We start from the raw sequence: 22,383 nt of genomic DNA, 5'->3' as shown, positions 1-22,383 counted from the left end.
CATGAACATAAGTCACAGTTCTCACAAGTTGTTTCTCAAAGTGCAAACCTTTGTAGATTGCAAAACGTAAAAGTATTATGCCGTGTTTTGTCTTCATCTGCCTGCCACTTTCGTGCGCCTTTTTCCCTCGCGGTGCAGGTGTCTATTTCCGAATGAGGGTCATAGTTATGGGTGTTTTTGTGCTGTTTTATCTATTGGATGTGATGGTTATCAAAACAAAACATGATAAATTTGACAAGCGCAGGAGACACAGCACGGAGGAGATTTGTCAATCAGGCTGCAGAATGCAATGCTGTACTGTGCAAAAAAAAAGAAAAAAGAAATCAGCGAAAAAGCGAGGCAGTGACAGATGAGCGGGACCACTGTGTGCTGTTTATTAATAAACAAAATATATTCCTATATGACAACATGCATAAAAGCAGAACGGTATTTGTACATCAGTGGGAAAATAGCGGTGGCTTGCTAGCTTTTGTGCGGCTTCCCCGGGTCAGTGAAAAATGTAAAAAGAGAAATTAATGAACTTACCAGGTTGCCCGATCTCTTCACATATCTTCCTCCAAGCTCGGTCCTTTATATTCCTGTCTCGGTACACAAAGCAGTTGGTGTCGTACAGCACCGGGTTGTTTGCTACGGTGTTGATTAGCCTTCCCTCCATTGAAGAATGAAGGGCTTTGGCTGGATCTGCCCCTTTGACCTAGGTCACAGCCACGTCACCAGGCTCCTGATTGGTTGTCGCGGCGCGATTTGACGCTGGAGTTCAGATTTTCCAACTCCAGCGGTAGAGGCGAAACACACGTATGCACAAAATGCAACACAAAAATTCACGCGCGTGGTTTTTTTCGCGAGTCAAACGCGCCCCACGCGCTACACTGACGCGCGTTTCAGGCGTTTTGGCGTTTTCGCGACGCAAATCTGCCTCCGAATTTTCGCTGGACGCGCAATCGCGTGTCATCGCGCTCTTTCCATTGACTTTACATGTAAACCTGACGCTCTGGCCGCCTCTATCGCGTTCGGTGTGAACACACCGTTATAGAGAACACTCTATGGCATTTATTAAAACACAACACATAACCGTCTCATCAGTAACTTCAATGATATGCAGAATGTTAACAACACTTCTGGGACAAAAAACCCAATATAATCCCCCCTTCAGTCAGTCAGTTCAGTTTCCATATTAGTATTAGTCCATTTATGTCTCTTATCACAGTTCTACCTCCACCAACCACTCTGGTTTGGTGAGGAAAGGAAAAAAGTAAAATATGGTGTTGAAGTAAAAAATAATAAGAAAATAAATTCAGAGCTCTGAGAAAAACTTTGTCAATCTACCCGGGTAGTGTGTGTGTGTGTGTGTGTGTGGATAAGCCCAGTGCTTATCTGCAAAGATGAGTAAAATCCTCGTTCGCCGTCCTTCTGGGTGGAGCGATGCGTCTCTTGAAAAACCCCCACTGGATTCGCCTTCCAATCTCCGATCGAGTATCCAGCAACTGTCTCTCGCACTATGTCCCAACAAAGTAAAAAAAACAACTGGAAAAAGGGATGCATGGTAAGCAAATCCTAATAAGTCTGTAACTGTAAGAACCTTAACACTTAGAAAAACAGTTCTTATTCTCTTCGGTACTCAATGCGCTTGGTGCATTCTTCTTCTAGCTTGCTGGCTATCTGCTCCGCTGCAGCTCTTCTTCTTGCCGCATAATGCAGTGCAGGACAACTATAGCGCCATCACTGCCCTCTGTTGGATAGAATCAGTACTGCATACATTAAACATTAAATCACTGGCTTGAACAGCAGTGGATAACCTTGAGAGGGTTACACATACACAGTGTTGGGCAAGTTACTTTGAAATAGTAATTCAATTATAGTTACTAGTTACTTCTTCAAAAAAGTAACTGAGTTAGTAACTGAGTTACAATATTCTAAAAGTAATTAATTACTTGGAAAAGTAACTATTGTGTTACTTAAAAAAAAAACAAAGAACGTTTAACCCTCTGGGGTCCAGGGTATAATTGGCCATTTTTTTACTACTCTTGATTTTCTCTCCACATTTTACCTTTAAAAACTATTTACTTTGCCTTGTTTGGTATCATTCTTTTTAGCGCAACCTCACGTGCCTGAATTTACAGTTATGTTCTCATTTTGTCATACTGTATAACCAGAATTGATCTAAAATCAGACAAAAAACATAAAATCACAGTAGAAAAAGTTATATTTTTACTGTAACAACCATAAACATGTTTAATGAATCATATTTCATAACTTCAAATGCAAATATTAATTGTCAATTTTAAAATCCTATGCACAAGTTTTGCAAACAACAAAGTTATTTGCATCCATTTACCTTTTACCCTTTTTTAAAATAACCATTTCAAACTATTTAAAGAACAATGGTAAATGGTAAATGGCCTGTATTTATATAGCGCCTTTTTGGTCCCTAAGGACCCCAAAGCGCTTTACATACCCAGTCATTCACCCATTCACGCACACATTCACACACTGGTGATGGCAAGCTACATTGTAGCCACAGCCACCCTGGGGCGCACTGACAATCAGCTGTTCTTCAATAAGATGTCACACAAATTATTTGTGCCACTCCAAAAAAATCATTTCTGTCCACTATAAAGGAGAACATCACAGCCTGATACCTGCAGGTCTGACAGCAGCAGGTGTATCACTGCTGTTCTCTACCTGGAGACAGCAGTCGCCTCATTGTTCTGACACACAACACAAAACTATCCACAACACTACACACTAACTACACAAGACAACACATTAACTACACACTCCAAACACGCTAAACGTCACAAATCTCACATCTCAAAACTCGCTCTCTCTCTTTTCCTGCTCTCTCTCTTTCTCTTTCTCTCTCCCTCTCTCTTTCTCTCTCTCTCTTTCTCTCTCTCTCTCTCTCTCCTTCTGCTCTCTCTCTCTCTCGCCCTCACTCCTAAAACTTTTTTTGTTTTGTTTTTTTGCTCATAAGCAGAGAGTGCTTGCTAGCGCTAACGTGGCGAAACTATTAGGGAAAAAACGCCGCGTATATATTGTTTATCATGACTCTGGTTTTACGTGGCCTATCAACACAATTTAAAAACTGGCACCTTGTTGCTTTGTCTTTAAGTGGTCATGTGACTGACTTACCACGACTACTTTATTCTTCCTCAGTCAAACAGCAGCACTCATGCGATTGTTTTGCCTCCTTAGCTCCAGGTGTTGTGCTAGACCAGTGGTTCCCAAACTTTTTTTGCCAGGCCTCCCTTTGTTTTACAAGAAAAATGTTCGCGCGCCCCCCCACCGCACAAACACATCCTCCAAACACACACACCCATATTTTGCTCCATTGCGGTTTATTTCACACCTCAAACATTTAGTAAACAATTAAGCAAATACAAGTAAACGGCAATAAATTAGGTAGTAATAAAATATACTACTAACTCTTTTACGCTGCGTCCACACCTACACGGGTATTTTTTTAAACTCAGCTGTTTCTATGCGTTTGGGTCTTTCGTCCACACGTAAACGGCGTTGTGATTCACCGAAAACAGAGATTATTTAAAACTCCTTTTTTTGCGTTTATGTGTGGACGAGGAATACAGAGTTCGTCACGCAACGACGCTGTGCGCCACGTTATTGTTTACATGAGATGAACTGCAGAATGGCAGATAGAGACAAAATACTGTTACTGTTAATCTGACTATCTTCAGGTTTTACAAGCTTACAAATACACACGCAGTTACTGTCCCTCCATTTAGAAAGGCAGAGGCGTCACGGTGTAATTATTTTACGTGTAGTTGTTTTTTTTCTGTGTAATAATTTTCAACATTGCTATCAATACATTTTTCAAAAAATGTCTCTCTGTGCAAAATGGTTTCAAAAACATGGGATACTGTTAGTCCGTGATTTGAAGAGGGGGAACAAATTACGGAAGGATCAGCCTGATATTATTTGTATCCCGCTGTAACTTTACTGCATAAAGAGCTAACATGTCCAAAATGTCAGGAGTAGTTAGTCATTACAAGAAGTGTTTGTGAACTAAAAATCAAGAATGTGGGATACTGTTTGTCCGTGATTTGGAGAGCCCAGCGCTGCTCCCGACGCAGGGAAAACTAATTCTGCAGGGGAGACCTACCTTGGCACTTGTGCAGGTGAAGCCAAAGGGAAGATATGCTTCACCATATTTTCTAGTCTTTGGTTTGGAAGGAAGTTGGTTTGGAAACATATTTGGCGATGCTTCATCTCCTGCTTTGCGTTTGTGTGGGAGCCCCGTCATAAACCTGTCCACAGTGTCCAAGCGCTCCTTTTTTTTTTTTCTTTTCATACCCCCCCCCCTGCAGTGGCTCTGCGCCCCCCTCGGGGGCGGGCCCCACACTTTGGGAACCTCTGTGCTAGACAGTAGTGGTGTGCGATACTGCATATTTTGGTATCGATCCGATACCAAGTAAATACGGGCCAGTATCGCCGATACCAATACCGATACCGATACTTTTCAATAAATCAGGTGGATGCCTCATTGAATTGCTAAATCGCAATTAATTTTCATGACCTTAAGTGTTTTTTGTGATTTTTCCTTTTGTATTATTAATTACTTAAAACCCAGGACATAATTAGGAGAAATAATTTATTTATAATTAAATAAAAAATGCTTTATTATTGTGGCGGGCCGTGGTCTGCGATGCTGCTGCAGATGAGGTGGACTCACCTTCACTGCATCTACAATTATGCCTCACCGGCTTAAAACCTGTGCGCTGCTTGTGCTGTTGTTGTTTTTGGTGTTGATGTGTACAGCTGGCAGCAGGAGGGCTGCAGCCATTGAATGTAGGCTACTGTTACAGCAACCGGGTGATCACTGTAAGGGTGGACAGCGCGCGGCTCGGGGTGAGCCGGAGGCTGGCGCGCCAACGGGACCTGCCAAGCTGGAGATGGAGGTCGAGGTGCGCGGGGGTCCTGCCTGAGGGCGGCGTGCTGTCCGCTTTGGCACGCAGGCTGCATGGTCCTGCGTGCCGGCCGTCTGCCCAGCTGCCTCTGAGCCCCGGCTCACTTCCACTCCTGCTCCGCCGCCTCTGCTTGCCATATGGGTGGCCATCAGGCCTCCGCTGGAGGCACGGGCGACCGCTAGAGTGGACACTTCGCCGTCGCTGGGCCGGGGCATGGGGCGCCGATGGTCCGGGCCGATTCCCTCACCTGCTCGCGGGGTGGGGTGAAGCGGGCGATGGGGGTATGTGGCAGGGCGTGTTCTGCGATGCCGCTGCAGGTTTGGTGGTGGTGATGTGTACGCTGCAGCCGTTGAATGTACTGTTACAGCAACCATGTGATTATTGTAAGAATAAATGATGCGGCGAAGCATGAAAATGCCATCGGGTCTGCTGTGGTGGCGATCTTTTTTTTTTTTCTTTTTTTTTAATCTTAAGTGCACGCAAACCAGTAAACAAATTAAAACAAATAGTGTTGATAAACTATAATACGAAAATTACAATTAAAATTTTCAACAACAAAAACAATTGGTAAAAATATAATTAATATGTAAACAACTTAATAACCCCCAAAGTGTCTAAGTCACGTGACGTGTCAGCGCAACACCGAAACATAAGAGAGGGGGGCGGGGGGAGCAAAGTGTGCCTGCTCTCCGCTGACACAGGAGCGGCTAGTCCAGCGACCTGGCTGTTTTGTTTTTGCCAAAAGCACAGCATAGCAAACAAGCAGAACTCAAAGTAAAGAATCGATCTAACCAGGCTAGTATTGATCCGATACCGATCCCGACTTGGGATCGATACTATTGATATTTGGATCGATCCGCCCACCACTACTAGACAGTGATCGTGATTACCGTCCGCGGGAGCGTGCAGCTGCTGTAGCTGTAGCGTCCAGATTACTTACAGCTACTTCCGTGCAGCTGATATAAGATGCGGTAAGCTGAACACAGCTTCAACCGTCTGTTTGTTGAAAAATAGTAACGGACCGCGTTTCCTTGTTAGTAACTGTAACGCCGTTGTAACGATAGGAATAGTAATTAGTTAGATTACTCGTTACTGAAAAAAGTAACGCCGTTAGTAACGCCGTTACTTGTAACGCCGTTATTCCCATCACTGCACATACATACACGTTCATACACTATGATCATTGTAATTGCGGCACTCTGGCTCTGTTTCACTCTTCTGTACCACCTTTAGGAGTCAGTCCAGCAACAGGTATTTGAAACGCGAGCAAGACCAGGTACTTTTGTTTCAAAAAGGATTAACATGGCAACACTCAGTCAAAAAACTGTGTTGCTTCCAGCTTATCTGACTCCCCGACTACGTAAGCATATATACTTAACAACAAACATGTATATTTCTTCTTTTAATCATTTTACAACTACCAATAAAATAGCCTTTAATTCCTCTTACAATCATTATGGTAAGATGAAGCTATTCAGACTCAGAGAAATGGATAGAACAAATGGAATCATTCTTATTAATTTCCTGTGTTTTTGTTTTAATATGTATGATATATTTTATTTTTGTTACCTCTAGGATGACAGTGTTTCAGTTTAATAACTCAAGGTTCACGTGAACTGTGTTGCATGCAGTTTGCTGTGATTGGGTCATCTTGTGATGACTCACACGAAATGACAAAAACAGCAGTTTTTAATGCGCCTCATGAGCCTGTCACAGACTCTGTTGAAGGAGTATTTTTCTCAGCACATACATAATTTTTATGGGGTTACAGTGGATTATGCATTACACCCTTTTTGATAATTGTGTTTGGCTGCTTTTTTGTATCTTTACTTGTGTTTGTATTGTTTGCTCTGATGTTCCTCACACTGTAGGTGAAAGAAAACTACTGAGTGTGGAGGGAGATGCTGTGACACAGCCTGGTTTAAGGATCAGAGAAGTGAGAAACATTAGTTCTAATTTACCTCAGTGTGTAAAGCTGGGAGGCAGCGAGCGCTTAGCCTTGCACTCTGATGGGGATGTTGTCATTGGGGGTTTTTTTCCACTACATGTTGCATCTAATCCACAGTACAGCTACAACAGCAAACCCCAAACTACACCTTGCAGCCGGTGAGTGCAAAGGTACTGTTAATATCTGCTGATTTTGATACTATTCCCATGTTCCTATGAGGTTGATGTCTGTATGATAAAATAAATACTTTTTCCACTTTTAATTAATTAATTAATTAATTTTTACTTTTAAAGCTTTTATCAACGGGGCTTTCGTTGGATGATGGCTATGATATTTGCAGTGGAGGAAATTAACAGTAATTCAAGTCTGTTACCAGGTGTTAAACTAGGCTACTGGATTATGGACAGCTGTAACCATATCCATAACAGCCTGCAGGCTCTTCTGTCCTTACTCGGTCACTCTAAAACTGTCAGCAGTGTGGTAGAAAAAACAGCAGAAACTGACAGTGGTATTGAAATGGAAGCATTAAAGACTGGTGAAACAACACAAAAGAAAAGAATACTAACACGAAAAAAGAGATGTATTAAAGCTAATACCACAATGCTGAATAGTCTTAAAAATACTGTAAATGACATAGTAAATGCAACAGAAGAGATAAAAGCAAACCAGTCATCCACATGTCTGTATTATTCTCCTGTGCCTGCTGTAATTGGTCTTGCATCCTCTTCCCCCACAAGAGCTGTAGCTCAAACACTTGGACCTTTTAACATACCACTGGTAATACACCACACAGCTTTGTTTTTTAATGTTATATACTTGATTTGTGTTTTCTCTCAATGATAAAAATGAACTCACTTTCCATCTAGGTGAGTTATTTTGCCACTTGTACCTGTCTTACTGACAAGCGCTTGTATCCATCATTCTTGAGAACTGTGCCAAGTGATCTCTTTCAAGTTAGAGGTCTTGTAAATCTTGTCACTTACTTTGGTTGGTTCTGGGTGGGCACACTAGGCACAACGGTGAGATCAAAACCTTTTTTAAGTGCTACGACACGACTTATAAATCTTTCATATATGTATATCTATATATATATTTTTTTTTTTTTTTTTTTTCAGGATGATTACAGTCTTTATGGCATACAAGCATTCTCTATTCAATTTAGAAAAGAAGGTGGGTGTGTGGCATATCACCGCACTATCTCAACATCACCCACAGTGGCTGAGATAAAAGAAATGGCAGACAAGCTGCAGAGTTCAACTGCTCGGGTTGTGGTGGTGTTTGCTACAGAAGTGGAACTGCTAGATCTGTTTTTAGAAGTAAGTATGTTTGTTGATTTATTATGTGATTTAAAATAATACTTTATATTCACATTTTTTTTCACATTTTTGATTTTATAAAACTATTATAAGACATAGAAACTGCAACATAAATTGTGTCCGTTTTCATGATTACATAATATTATCCAGCTTGCTAGGAGGAATGTGACTGGGATACAGTGGATAGCAAGTGAAGCTTGGGTGACCTCTAGCCGGCTAGCCTCACCTGAATTCCACCCTCTCCTAGTGGGAACACTGGGGTTCTCTTTCCCCGGAGTCAACATCCCAGGCTTTCAAGAGTTTCTTTTGAATGTCCGACCCTCTCCCAAACCAGGAATGGAATTTTTCAATATGTTCTGGGAAGAACATTTTGGTTGCAAGCTAGAATTTGAAAGCCAAAGAGCCAAAGACTATGAAGCAAATATTGTAGATAACTTCACTGATATGTATAGTTTTCGCTACAACAGGAACGGAGATGATCGTTTATTTAATGGGAGAGTGGAGGAAAAACCCGTGTGCACAGGTTCAGAGGATCTGCGATACACTGACAGCAGTTATAGTGATGTATCTCAGGTTAGAATTTCCTATAATGTGTATAAAGCTGTGTATGCCATTGCTCATGCTCTTCACAAGTTTTTGAAGTGTGACTCAACAGGACTTAATGAGGGATTATGTGAGATGCACAACTCATTTGCAAATAGTCAGGTAAGTGAAATTATAACAAAATATACCATGAGGATAATGTGTACTTTAGACTTTATTGATCCCAGCAGGGAAATTCCACTCTGCATTTAACACATTCACTCAGGGAAGCAGTGTTAATGTGATCTCATGTGTTTCTGTAGGTTTTTAAAAATATTTTCTAATGATATTTTCTTGTAGTTTCTTCAAGATCTGAAAATGGTGAATTTCACTAACCAGTTTGATGAGAAAGTATCCTTTGACTCCAATGGAGAGCCAGTCCCGCTTTATGACATTGTTAACTGGCAGGAGAGCAGCAAGGATAAAATCAGGTGGAATATAATACTTCCACATTTAATTGAACAGTGAAAGTAATCACCAAAAATATGCAATGTTTCTATTTCATGATGCAGTTCTATTGCATGTATTATTTGGTTTGAATGCATTTTGAAATAATTTACTGTTTTTTATCATAGCTTTATCAAAGTCGGAAGCTATGATGGTTCAGCTCCACAGGGACAGCAGCTGAAGATAGTGAAAAACACTATTGTTTGGACAAAAAAGCAATCTCAGGTACGTCATAGTTAACCTCATAAATAAAAATATTTATTTTTGTGCCTTTAAATTATTTTTCTTTTACTCTGAACAACAATCTCATAATTCCACTATGTGAAATAATGAGGTTTCCAATCCAATCTAGGATTTCCAATCATGCCAAAAAGTTGATTCTGTTAATCTGGACATAGTGTTTTTAGTGGGAGAAATGTTTCATCACTCATCCAACTGACTTCTTCAGTCCCACCTGACTGCAGGTTTCCTTACATCTTTCACCATTTTACAATGCTGTGATTGCAGCCATTCCCCAACACTGCGAATAGTATTCATGTCCATTGATCAATGATAGACATTATTTGATCAGTGGTTGTTGATCAATTGTGAACAACCACATATTAATGATCAAGAAACTGACCTCACAGCCCGTTGTTCATTCAGTGGGCTAGTTTCAGTCATTGTGCAAAGGTACTGTTTACAAGGTAAGGAACCCTGCAGTCAGCTGAGACTGAGTGACGAAACATTTGTCCCACTGAAAACGTTACATCCATGTCAACTTTTTGGAATTTACATACCTGGATGATTGAGCATACATTAAGATATTTCATTATGTCAACTCTTAAGGACAAAACAGACAAAACAACAAAACAAAAACAATAAGCATTTCTTCATTTGTTTTTTCTTTTCTACTTTAAATGGTGTAAAGTCTTTGATACACCATGTCAGTTTGTTAGAAACTGCATATCAATACCCGTTATTAAACCTTCCTGTGTTCCTTGTTCAGGTTCCTGTATCTCAATGTAGTGCTCCATGTCCCCCTGGCAGCAGGCAGGCCACACGCCAAGGAGAGCCCAAATGCTGCTTTGATTGTTTGCCCTGTGCAGATGGAGAGATCGGCAACCAGACTGGTAGCCTATATAAGTTCAAACACACAAAAAAACAACATCCTCCTTAGCATTATGTAGTGCAATCAAGAAAGTCATTACAGTAACAGAAATGTTGCATAGTGGAAACATCATCAAAACGTGATCATATATCTGTTTTATTTGTTCCCAAAGGTTCCACTGAGTGCACAAAATGTCCTGAGTACTTCTGGTCAGACAAAGAAAAAGTGAAATGTGTTGCAGGATTAGAAGAATTCCTCTCTTTCTATGACACCATGGGAATCATCCTGGTTGCACTCACCCTGCTGGGATTCTTACTGACCACCACCATCACCATTGTCTTTCACAGTTTCCGCTATACACCCATTGTCAAGGCCAACAACTCAGAAATAAGTTTCTTGCTTCTCCTGTCACTCAAGCTCTGTTTCCTGTGTTGTCTGGTGTTTATTGGTCAGCCGTCTTGGTGGACATGCAGGCTCCGCCAGGCAGCATTTGGGATCAGCTTTGTCCTGTGTTTGTCCTGCCTCCTTGTTAAGACCATTGTGGTCCTCCTGGCTTTCCGGACTAATGTACCTGGTTCCAGGGGTCGGAAGCTGTTTGGTACATCTCAGCAGAGGATTCTGATCATCTGTACAACAGCTCCTCAGGTAGGAGGAACAGTCACTGTCATTTAAAGATCAGTTTGTGTGTTTCTGGTATTCTTCTATCATCCTATCCTCCCCTCAGATTTGTCTCTGTTCTGGCTGGGTGTTGGGAGCACCTCCCTTTCCATTCAGGAACCCAAACTACCAAGCTTCAACTGGAAAAGTGAGTATGAAGCACTGAAAATCCAAATTCTGTAATGTTTTCATATTGTCATCAGCCATCACAAAAGTCAGTAACATACAGTAACATAGAGGAACCAAACATAATGATTTAAAATCTCAGTGTATTCATTCTTGTTTGAAATCCTTAGTCTTGTAATTTATTTTCTTGATTTAGTTGATATTGCCATGAACCATCAAAAAAGATGGAAATATCCATATTTGTATCTATATTTATATATGTGGAAAGAGACAAACAAAAAAAAAAAAAATAAAAAAAAAAAAATAAAAAATCTCCCTGTATTTATACTTGTTTAACATCTTTAGATTGTTGTGGAGTGTAAAGAGCCATGGCCTCCTGGATTCTACCTGCTCCTTGGTTACATTGGCCTACTGGCCTTTGTCTGTCTTCTCCTGGCATTCTTTGGAAGAAAGCTACCAGACACATTCAACGAAGCGAAGTTCATCACCTTCAGCATGCTGATTTTCTGGGCTGTGTGGATTTCTTTCATTCCAGCTTATGTCAGCTCTCCTGGGAAATTTTCTGTGGCAGTGGAAATATTTGCTATCTTAGCATCCAGTTTTGGATTGTTACTTTGTATTTTTATTCCCAAATGTTACATTATTTTACTGCACCCTGAGAGGAATATTAAGAAAGGCATGACTGGGAAACATCAAAGATGAACATTTATATTCTCAGTGTTTGTGAGAGTAAACAATTTATACAGTTATCATATTTTAATGTGAAAAAAATTTAAATGTCATATGAGCATTAAACTATTGTTAAAAGTTTTTACTTTCCAACATAACCTTGATTTCAGCATTTACTCTGTCCTTTAGGGAGCATTGTTTAAACGTTAGACAAACTGAACAGGGGGGTTAAGCCACCATAGAGAAACATTTTTTAAAAAACATTTGAAACCAGGTTAATTGTCTAATTTAGTTATTGTTATATGAACTCACAACTGGTGTTGATACTGCACAAACATTTTTGCTTTAACTATTTTAAAATTTACTGAAGTCTTTCAAACACAGAAACCATTTACTTCTCTAAAATAAAAGACAAAATATGATGTCTGTTGGCAACAAGATTTTCACAATGTGTTTTTTTTTCTACATACAAATAAAGATTTATAAGAAATGTCATACATTAAATAACCTTGGACATTTTCCTTATGATGTGTCTTTTCTTTTTAATCAGCACAGAAGAATTTTTAAATAAATTAACCCAGTTATGAAGTCTACACCACTCATATTCTTTTCTAGACATTCACTGTGGAACATCTGTATGTTTTCAAAATATAAAATAAGCCTCTTGTTATAATACATATTTATGCACTTTATGTACTTGTACACTGTACTCCAGTTATTATAAATATAATTTACCTACAGCTTAGTCAATACAAAGCTAAAATATTATTATATAATAATGTATTTGAATTAGTCAAGAAAGACTCAACACTGAATAACTGACTGGAGAGACTGACAGCGGTGTTTCGGAGGATCACCAGGAGGCAAAGCAAAATGGTCATCTTACCAGGAGACTGGCAATAAAACTTTTCTGGAAACTGATAACAGAGTGAGGTGTCCTCCTCTCCAACTGGGAAAGCTCAGACTTACACTGGGAAATTGGAGTTGGTTCAGACTCTGCAATAGCTGGTGCTGACTCTAGAACTGAAGTTGAAAACTTTGAGGTTGTAGGAGGTTGGTAATCTTTCTGGGTTCTGGGGAGAGACATTTGGGAGCACAGATAGTTTTAAAAGAGCCCACCGACAATCCAGTATCACAGCAAAATGTATAATAAACATGCCGGGATCCATCCCTCAGGTCATCTTTCAGTAATAAGAGCAGAACCCCCCACCCCCGCTCTTTACACAGTGAACCAAATTTCAGTTTGGTATTGGGTGGGTGTGGCATTATCTTTTCTAGCTTTATTCTACAACACGTATTTCTATAGTAGAAGATATAAAAATGTGTGTTTAAAATTATGAGGTATTTGTGAAATATATAAAATAATGATGTATACCTGTATTAAAGATAAAAATTGACTTCTAACATGAGCCAAGCATTTCTTTAAACTTGATTAAATATCAACCTATTTTCTAATGTAAATTTTTTAATGCTCTTTTATTTTTGTCTTTGATCATTATTATGATTTTTCCCCCTAATTTTTGATTTTTGTTATGTTTGTCTTTTTTAATTTTGAGTTTTGAATTTGGATTTTTGCAGACATGGAATGTAATTATGCATTTTGTTCTTAAATCAAACTGACTTGACTTAATGGGATTCCAATAAAAAAGTGTTAAGTCTAAGCAAAAACAGCATTAATGGTTACTATTAAGAGCAAGTAATACAGGAAGCAAGCCATCCATCCAACAAATAAAAGCTAATGTTGACTACTTAAATAACACATGGCACACAAGAGAAAAATAATTGCAGCAAATGTGCCCCATATCAGGAGTTTAGTTTTCACTGACAGTATAGACTCAGAGTTACCTGGTCTGGATCAATTCAGCTACATATACAACTTGTCGTATAAGTTAGTCAGCTATGCAATGTAACATTTGGGTCTCATTTGAATCACACAGCACTTGCTGTAGCCAGTGTCAAGCTGACTTATGGAATTCTGCTCTGTGTCTGGCCCACACAACAATAAATAAGCAAAAACTAATCCAGACTTTTTGGGACTTCCTCAGTGTCTTCGGCTTTCTGAAAAATATGACATAATCTATATATTAACATTTACTGCACATGTGTGAGCAGAATTGTTCATTACTGTGTGAATATGTAGTTACTAATTTTCCATATTAATTTACTATTTTTGTTACCGTTAAATTAAGTAAATTAAGTAAATATATACTCAGAAGCCATGAATAGAATACATATTTTCTTATTAACTTCCCAAACCTTTATAATTAAATATTTGTGACTTTGTCTTTTATTCTTGTCACCTCTAGGAAGACAGTGTTTCAGTTTTGTAACTTAAGGTTCATGAGAGTCATGTCAACCTATCTCTGATTGGGTAATGCCATAATGACTCATCTGGAACAATGCAGTGACACGAACGTCTGAGTTTTTAACTCACTTCACTAGCTTGTCACAGACTCTGTTGGAGGGCCATTGTTTTCAGCATACTGTTTTTTATGGGGTTACGGTCAATTATGTATTCAGCCCTTGCTGGTAAATGTCTTTTAATGCTTTATCTCTTTTCTAATCCTGTTTACATTGTGTTCTCTGACGTTTCTCACACTGTAGATGAAGGAAAACCACTAAGAGTGGAGGGAGGCTTGATTAGAAAAGAAGAGGTTATGAGAGAGACACAACATAGTTTAAGGATTGAGGAAGTGAGAAGTTGTAAATCTAGTTTGCCTGATTGTGTAAAACTGGCCGGCAGTGAGCCCTTAGCCCTGCACTCTGAAGGTGATATTGTGATTGGAGGATTTTTCCCTCTGCATTATGTTGCGCCAAAACCACAGCAAAGCTACAACAACGAACCCCAAATTCCACCTTGCAGCGGGTGAGTGTAAAGGTATTATTAATCTATGCTGGAACTTCATTTTGTGTTTTTTTCTCCCTCAAATATGAATGAATGTAATATCAGTATTTCATGAAAAACTATATCAGTTGCTATGTTGCTATGCTATGTTTACATGGAATTGTGGTACTGTGACTGATGAATAAATGCAAATTATGTTTATATTACATAATTTTTAATCTATGCTTTTTAAAATTAATTTAATTCAATTTCTCTATACTAAAAATTTAAATACTTTCTTAAAAAAATGTCTGCAGCTTTCATGAAAGAGCCTTTCGATGGATGATAACAATGGTGTTTGCAGTGGAGGAAATTAACAGTAATTCAAGTCTGTTACCAGGTGTTAAACTAGGCTACAGGATTATGGACAGCTGCAACCATATCCATAACAGCCTGCAGGCTCTGTATTCTTTGCTCACTCACTCTGAAGCTGTTAGCAGTGAGGTAGAAAAAAGTGCAGAAATTGAAAACAGTGGTATTGAAACGAAGGAATCAAAGACTGTGGCAATAACAGCCAAGTCAAAAATACTAACCATACTGAAAGAGAGAAGTGCTGAAGTTAACACAGCAATTCATCACAATCTTAGAAACACTGAAAATGACATAAAAGTAAATGCAACAGAAGAGATAAAGGCAAGACAATCTTCCACATGTCTGTATTATTCTCCTGTACCTGCTGTGATTGGTCTTGCATCCTCATCCCCTACAAGAGCTGTCGCTCAGACACTTGGACCTTTCAATATACCACTGGTAATAATCTGTACAACTTTGTTTAATAACGTTATGTATTTGGTTTTATGTCTCAATAATATATAAAGAACTTGCTCTCCTTCTAGGTGAGTTATTTTGCCACCTGTACCTGTCTTACTGATAAGCATTTGTACCCATCATTCTTAAGAACTGTGCCAAGTGATCTCTTTCAAGTTAGAGGTCTCGTAAAGCTTGTCACTTACTTTGGCTGGTTCTGGGTGGGCACAATAGGAACTATGGTGAGTTAAAAACTTTTTTAAATGCTACAATAAGAGAGCTTTAGACAGCATCATGGTTTATAAATGCTTTCTGTATATACATTTCAGGATGACTACAGCCTTTATGGCATTCAAGCATTCTCTAATCAGTTTGGAAGGCAAGGTGGATGTGTGGCATTTCATCTCTCTATCCCAGCATCACCCACAATGGCTGAAATACAAGAAATGGCAGATAAGCTGGAGAGTTCAACTGCTCGGGTTGTGGTGGTCATTACTGCAGAAGTAGATTTATTACATCTGTTCTCAGAAGTTAGTATCTTGATTGATGCATTTTGTAAATAATGTAACATCTTAGATAATAATGCAACAAGTCCTATTTTGGGTATTTTTAAGTATATACGAGAATAGTCTTCACAGTTGTTTATGTTTGCCTTTCCAGCTAGCTCAAAGGAATGTAACAGGGATACAGTGGATAGCCAGTGAAGCCTGGGTGACCTCGAACCGGCTGGCCTCACCTGACTTCCACTTTCTCCTAGAGGGAACACTAGGCTTCTCCTTCCCTGGAGTCAGCATCCCTGGCTTGAAAGACTTTCTTTTGAATGTCCGACCCTCTCCCAAACCAGGAATGGAATTTATCAATATGTTCTGGGAAGAGCAGTTTGGGTGTAAGCTGGAGTTTGAAAGAGACAGAGCCAAAGAATATGAAGTGAACACTCTGGAAAGATTGAATTATATGGATACTTTTAATTGCAAACCGGGCTCTCAAAACAATTCTAGCTATATGGTTGCGCTTACTGTTGAACCAAAAAGATTGTTTAATATGTCAGCTGATAGAAATTATGCAGGTGCTGTGGAAAAACCTGTATGCACAGGTTCAGAGGATCTGAGACAGACTGACAGCAGTTATAGTGATGTATCTCAGGTCAGAATATCCTATAATGTGTATAAAGCTGTGTACGCTGTTGCCCATGTTCTGCACACTTTCTTAAACTGTGATTCTGTGGGACATAATAGGGGATTATGTGAGAAACACAGTTCATTTTCGAATGGTCAGGTAATTGAAACAATTACAAAATACCCAAATCATAATTCATGTGATTTTTTTTTCTTTTGAGTTTGTATTTTCTTTAATATTTTTTATTTGTTTTGTTTAATATTTTATTTTTCATAATTCTCTTCTAATGTAGTTTCTTCAACATCTCAAGATGGTCAATTTCACCAACCAGTTCAATGAGAAAGTATATTTCGACTCCAATGGAGAGCCAGTCCCTCTCTATGACATCATTAACTGGCAGAAGGACAGCAAAGACAAAATGAGGTTTAGTATAACTTTTAAGTGAGCATTACATGTGAAACACTGCATGTATTAATCCTACTTTCAACTATGAACACCTGCTCTAAAAAATGTCATAGATTTAACTGTCCATGAAGCTGGAGTGAAAAAATTGGTGTTTTAAATTACAGTTTTTATAGCACAGGTAGTGTAATCATTCCGGGTACAGAATTTAATGTCGGTAACTAGGTTGGTTGCTGCTAATAGTTCAACGATAGTTTATGTTAGTTAACTTGTGACAGAAGCAACAGCTCAATGTTAAGAAGGAAACTAAACCAAAAAACAGTTTTGGGGAGGTCACTTTAGGCTGCAGCAACGAATATAATGTTAAAAACATGGAAAGACTGTCATTTCACTTTCACTCATTTTATCTTTTAATTCAATAAAAGGACTAGATGTTACAATCCCTGATAATGCATTTCTTCAAATGGATAAAGTCTTGAGGGATGGCTACTACGAGGAAAGGCAGCCTGGAAACTTTACCAGCGGGACACATTGTTGTGTGCCTCAACTTCACAGTGGGTTTCGGTCTTTTATCACAAGCTATTCTGCCATTTTTCAGTTTCTTTTTACCTTCCTTGGTTAGGTTTAGGGATTAGAAATCTGATCTAGATTTTAATAATAAAATAAAAATAAAAAAACAAAATTTTAGTACACATCATCAGTGGTGGACCTTGGATTCATTGGGTGTTTCAGTCATTATCACTAGACACCCTCATCCAAGGAGGCCCTGCCAGGGTTGATCAAGCCCCGGAGTGTGTCATTGCTTTATGTTAAATTGTTATTTCTTTTCTACTTTCTTCTATTTAGTTTTCTACAATTTATTTTATCAATTCACTGCAAAAGTAATACTTACCTCTTTAATATTTAAAGAGCCTCACTTCTTCAAAGTAATCGAAAAGGTGACAGCGAGAAGTAAGACAAAAGAGACAAGATAGGAGAGAGGAGAGAGGAAAGCTGGACAGGAGGCACCTTATCTGGCTTCCCACACCTCCCCGCTGCCTCCCAGAAAAGGAAAAAAAGGGCAGAGGGGAGAAGAGTGGGACATTTTTACATTCCTCCGTTATAGATTTCACTACCACGAGGCTAACTGCACAGCCCCCAGGAGGACCTGAGACAGCTGTATCAGTCAACCAGGGTTCTGGTTTATCACAGTAGAAATTCTAGTGTTTTCTACCCCTTTGATGCCCTCTGCTGAGGTAGGCCCATTACGGCCTGGCGTGTGTCTCATGGTTAGCTGACTGTCTTAGCTGTCCAAGTGATGTCAGCCCTCTTTAGCCGTGTCATTGGTTCTTCATCATTGTCTAAATGCATTGAAACTGGAGACTCTACTTAGGCGTAAAGCTAAATTTGTAGAGTAATTTATAGATGATGACTGTGTGGAGGAGAAGCTGTTCGAGTCCAATGCACCAGTAGTTCACCAGACTGAAAAGCTGAAAACACTTTTCCCTCAGTTTGTTTTTTCCTCATCAGGTCAGATATACTGACTGAGCAGTAGAGCCTGCGTCCAAAAGATGCAATCAGCACTATGTTATGCAATAAATGGATATAATTTAGCCTTCAGTTATATGGAGGTCAAGTCTTTCTTTTCCCAAGTACACCCAACCAGTTGGCAGTATAATAGGTTATGACATCGAAATAAGAATACTTTATTCATCCCTAAAGAAATTATGTTGTTACAGTTGCTCCAAGACAATAACAGTAACACACTGTTTTTTTTAACAGTATTATATATATTGTATCATTTAACTAAATTAAATAATATAATATATTACAAAGTTTACAAAATAGCAGAAATAGCTCTAATATATACAAAGAGCTCAATTATAAACATCCAGAATACTACATAGGTGATATATATATGATTGGCATTTTACTCTAACCTGTAAAACGTATTTGTTATTTTCACTGTAGCAGGTGTGCAAAAGGGTGTAACTAATGCACTGTGTACTGTGCATTAGATACTGTGCATTATTCTGAATTCATGGACAGTTTTAAATCTATGTCATTTTGTTAGAATAGGTTTCCGTGGACACAGTGTTTTATGTCCCTTTGAAAGATCTGTCTGTTAAAACAACCACGAACAAGAAGTTCTGGGTATTTACTTTATAAACCAAAACTTTGGTTTGATTGTATTCTGAAATATTTTATGCTAGATTTATCAAAGTTGGAAGCTATGATGGTTCAGCTCCCCATGGCCAACAGTTGCAGATAATGAAGAACACTATTGTATGGACAAAAGGAGAGAGGCGGGTAGGTTATAGTTATTGTAAATTTATTTCTTATGCCACTTTAAAATTAACATTTTTAAGCTGTTGAAAATTATTTGATAAATGCCAAATACTCAGTAAGAACATCTTTTCACTTTTTTTCTGTTTCTTGTTCAGGTTCCTGTATCTCAGTGTAGTGCTCCATGTCCCCCTGGCAGCAGGCAGGCCACACGCCAAGGAGAGCCCAAATGCTGCTTTGATTGTTTGCCCTGTGCAGATGGAGAGATCAGCAACCAGACTGGTAGCCCATATCATATTAAAGAATGAAAATGTTACACTGTTAAAAAGTATTGAAGAAATATTGATCTTGAATGAAGAGTTCCTGAATTTTAATCCACATATGTCTTGTTGTCTTGTGTTCTCTGCTCCCAAAGGTTCCACTGACTGCATAAAATGTCCTGAATACTACTGGTCAGACAAAGACCAGGTGAAATGTGTTGAAGGGGAAGAAGAGTTCCTCTCTTTCTATGATGCCATGGGTATCATCCTGGTTGCACTCACCCTGCTGGGATTCATCCTGACATCCATCGTCACCATTGTGTTTCACAGTTTCCGCTATACACCCATCGTCAAGGCCAACAACTCAGAAATAAGTTTCTTGCTTCTCCTGTCACTCAAGCTCTGTTTCCTGTGTTGTCTGGTGTTCATTGGTCAGCCGTCTTGGTGGACATGTAGGCTCCGCCAGGCAGCATTTGGGATCAGCTTTGTCTTGTGTTTGTCCTGTGTCCTTTTTAAGACCATTGTGGTCCTCCTGGCTTTCCGGACTAACATACCCAGTTCCAGGGGTCGGAAGCTGTTTGGTACAGCTCAGCAGAGGATTCTGATCATCTGTACAACAGCTCCTCAGGTGGGAAAGATATAAAAGTGTCAGCAAATTTTAATGTCAGTTTTTGTAGCCGCTTTAACTTTTTTGTATTGTTTCTGTAACTATTATTTTATGCTGCTCCAGATTTGTCTGTGTACTGGCTGGGTGCTAGCCGCACCTCCGTTCCCATTCAGGAATCCAAACTACCAAGCTTCAACTGGAAGAGTGAGTATGAAGTACTAAAACACTAATTGTTGCTATTTATTTTCTTGGATGTTAATATCACTCAGTTATACAGTAAGATGTCTTCAAATCCTATAGAAGAGGACTTCAGTGTTTTGTGTAGAAATCAGAGCAGAAACAAATAAATCATATAAAATAAACCATTTCTCTATATACATACTAATTGTTTGATTATATTAGATTGTTGTGGAGTGTAAAGAGCCATGGCCTCCTGGATTCTACCTGCTCCTTGGTTACATTGGCCTGCTCGCCTTTGCCTGTCTTCTCCTGGCATTTCTTGGACGAAAGCTACCGGACACGTTCAACGAAGCAAAGCTCATCACCTTCAGCATGCTGATTTTCTGGGCTGTGTGGATTTCTTTCATTCCAGCTTATGTCAGCTCTCCTGGAAAGTTCTCTGTGGCAGTGGAAATATTTGCTATATTATCATCCAGTTTTGGATTGTTACTATGTATTTTCATCCCCAAATGTTACATTATTTTACTACGACCTGAGAGAAATATCAAGAAAGGCATCACTGGAAAATATTCAAGATGAATTTTTTATTTCTCTTTCAGAGTAAAAAAAAATAAAAACTTTGTTTTTGTTGTACCTTTATTGTGTTGGAAAACCCAGTTGTGTTTAAGTTTAATACTGTAGTAATTACTTACTAAAATAATGTTTGAATGTGAAAGTAAATAAAATACCATATGAAACATGTTTCAGTGATTCTGGATGTTTTTCTTTTCTTGTTAGTTCTGTTATTTCTTTTGACTAAAATTATTTGTTAAAAACTGTTATTTTCTACCTCATCTACAGCCCAACTGTGTGCAACACAATCCTGCTTACACATGGGTTCAGTCAGCCCCAAAGTGATTAAACCACCAGCAGTCTCTGTACTGTCCACACACGTCTTAGATAAAACAAAAGCCCTGCCTAGTGAGGCAAACACTGTGTTAAACACTAACATGGATAGCATGTTGCAATGTTCTTGATGTTGGTGTGTGTGTGTGTGTGTGTGTGTGTGTGTGTGTGTGTGAGAGACTTCTGCAGTTTCTGGTAAGAGGGACCCTGCAGCTCCTGTCAGATCTCTTGAGTGGAACGAGATCTAATTGCAGTCCAAATGTGTGATATGGGAAGCAGTTGAGTGATTTAGAGCACTGCAACAATACAGGCAAGCCAGCTGTGAAAAGAGGATATGAGAAGTTCTAGGTCCAGCAGCCATTTATACCTAAATCTTAAAATCTGTGTGTGGGAAACACTGTTTCTTTGTTATATATGTCAAAAACATGATTTTTAGGCAACTTGACTGGTTCTTAGTTTGTTCATCTGAGTTGCAAATAATGATTTTGAGTTTAATTGTCTAAAAGGATGTCTAAAGACCTGGAACTATGTTGTTAAAGTTAAAATGCTTAAAAAATTTTTTTTTCAATGCCACAGTCAATGACCATTTATTCATTGCACTGAAAAAAAGGGATTGGCCATCTCTTGGATTTATGTAAGCATCTTGCATGTATTTAACACAATTGCCTCATGCTTTAAAGTTAAGTGTAACTATATAGTGTAGAAAATACATGATATGCAAAGAGGGTAGATTAAATTCATATCATGTTCATATCATGTTCAAGTGAAGTAAGTCAAAAATATAGCAATGTTAAATCTCACAACACCGGATGGGATTTCAGTCTCGCACGCTTTGGATCATGGTTTGAGGAAGGCATCCATTTTAGTCAAGTCGAGCAGCCGCCTCTACTTTTTTCGGTATACCAATTTACTTTTTTCGGTATACCGAAAAAAGTAAATTGTTGTTACCTTAAAAAAAGTTGTTACTTTAAAAAAAGTCTACCTTGTAATTTGAACAAAAAAATTTAATGTTTCTATCTTGAATGTAATTAAATCATGTAGAATCTGTATGAAATCCAACGACCTATCTGTTTAAACTTGCTTTTAGTTGATTTTGTTTGTTTGAGGTTTCATGTCTGTTTCTGCTTCTGTGAAGCACTTTGTGATTTTATCTTGAAAGGTGCTATATAAATAAAATTTTATTTACTTTACTTACTTAATTTGTTCTTGTTTAAATGACATGATACAGTGGTTTGTTGCAGGAATCATGAAATTCACAAGATCACATGAGATTTCAA

At 38.7% G+C, this 22,383-nt stretch overlaps 2 protein-coding genes across 4 annotated transcripts; both read left to right on the top strand.

Moving 5' to 3' along the window:
• The first annotated feature begins 918 nt into the window (after nt 1-918).
• Nucleotides 919-12,259, top strand: LOC109204940 (extracellular calcium-sensing receptor-like). 3 transcript variants are annotated; one of them, XM_025898270.1, is made up of 9 exons: nt 919-1,543; nt 7,989-8,189; nt 8,340-8,894; nt 9,072-9,202; nt 9,347-9,443; nt 10,207-10,330; nt 10,481-10,953; nt 11,033-11,113; nt 11,437-12,259. In XM_025898270.1, exons 1-9 carry the CDS (start codon nt 1,499-1,501, stop codon nt 11,791-11,793), a joined length of 2,064 nt encoding a protein of 687 aa, XP_025754055.1. In that variant the 5' UTR covers nt 919-1,498; the 3' UTR covers nt 11,794-12,259. The 3 variants fall into 3 exon arrangements, with proteins under 3 accessions (XP_025754055.1, XP_025754056.1, XP_019222734.2); XM_025898271.1 differs by lacking the exon at nt 919-1,543 and adding an exon at nt 6,596-7,650 and having other exon boundaries at nt 8,036-8,189; XM_019367189.2 differs by lacking the exon at nt 919-1,543 and adding an exon at nt 6,596-7,650.
• A 656-nt stretch (nt 12,260-12,915) lies between these two features.
• LOC102079316 (extracellular calcium-sensing receptor-like) lies at nt 12,916-20,800 on the top strand. Its single transcript, XM_019367252.1, has 14 exons — nt 12,916-12,947; nt 14,504-14,626; nt 14,902-15,083; nt 15,270-15,394; nt 15,481-15,633; nt 15,721-15,921; nt 16,052-16,287; nt 16,447-16,666; nt 16,800-16,930; nt 19,102-19,198; nt 19,333-19,456; nt 19,590-20,062; nt 20,165-20,245; nt 20,444-20,800. Exons 1-14 carry the CDS (start codon nt 12,916-12,918, stop codon nt 20,798-20,800), a joined length of 2,535 nt encoding a protein of 844 aa, XP_019222797.1.
• Nucleotides 20,801-22,383: the final 1,583 nt, after the last annotated feature.

Source organism: Oreochromis niloticus, linkage group LG14, assembly GCF_001858045.2.
Source record: "Oreochromis niloticus isolate F11D_XX linkage group LG14, O_niloticus_UMD_NMBU, whole genome shotgun sequence".
In the NCBI taxonomy this organism is placed as follows: Eukaryota; Metazoa; Chordata; class Actinopteri; order Cichliformes; family Cichlidae; genus Oreochromis; species Oreochromis niloticus.
Note: the sequence above shows the minus strand (reverse complement) of the source record. Positions and strands in the feature narration are given on the sequence as shown.

Bases quoted from the DNA above. Each gene is read 5' to 3' on its own strand.
- LOC109204940 (XM_019367189.2), top strand. From the start codon at position 7,192: ATGATGGCTATGATATTTGCAGTGGAGGAAATTAACAGTAATTCAAGT. The intron at 8,190-8,339 runs GTAAGTATGTTT...AATATTATCCAG, and splicing joins TGCTAGATCTGTTTTTAGAA to CTTGCTAGGAGGAATGTGAC. The intron at 9,203-9,346 runs GTGGAATATAAT...TTTTTATCATAG, and splicing joins AGCAGCAAGGATAAAATCAG to CTTTATCAAAGTCGGAAGCT.
- LOC102079316 (XM_019367252.1), top strand. From the start codon at position 12,916: ATGCCGGGATCCATCCCTCAGGTCATCTTTCA. The intron at 15,395-15,480 runs GTAATAATCTGT...CTCTCCTTCTAG, and splicing joins GACCTTTCAATATACCACTG to GTGAGTTATTTTGCCACCTG. The intron at 20,063-20,164 runs GTGGGAAAGATA...ATGCTGCTCCAG, and splicing joins TCTGTACAACAGCTCCTCAG to ATTTGTCTGTGTACTGGCTG.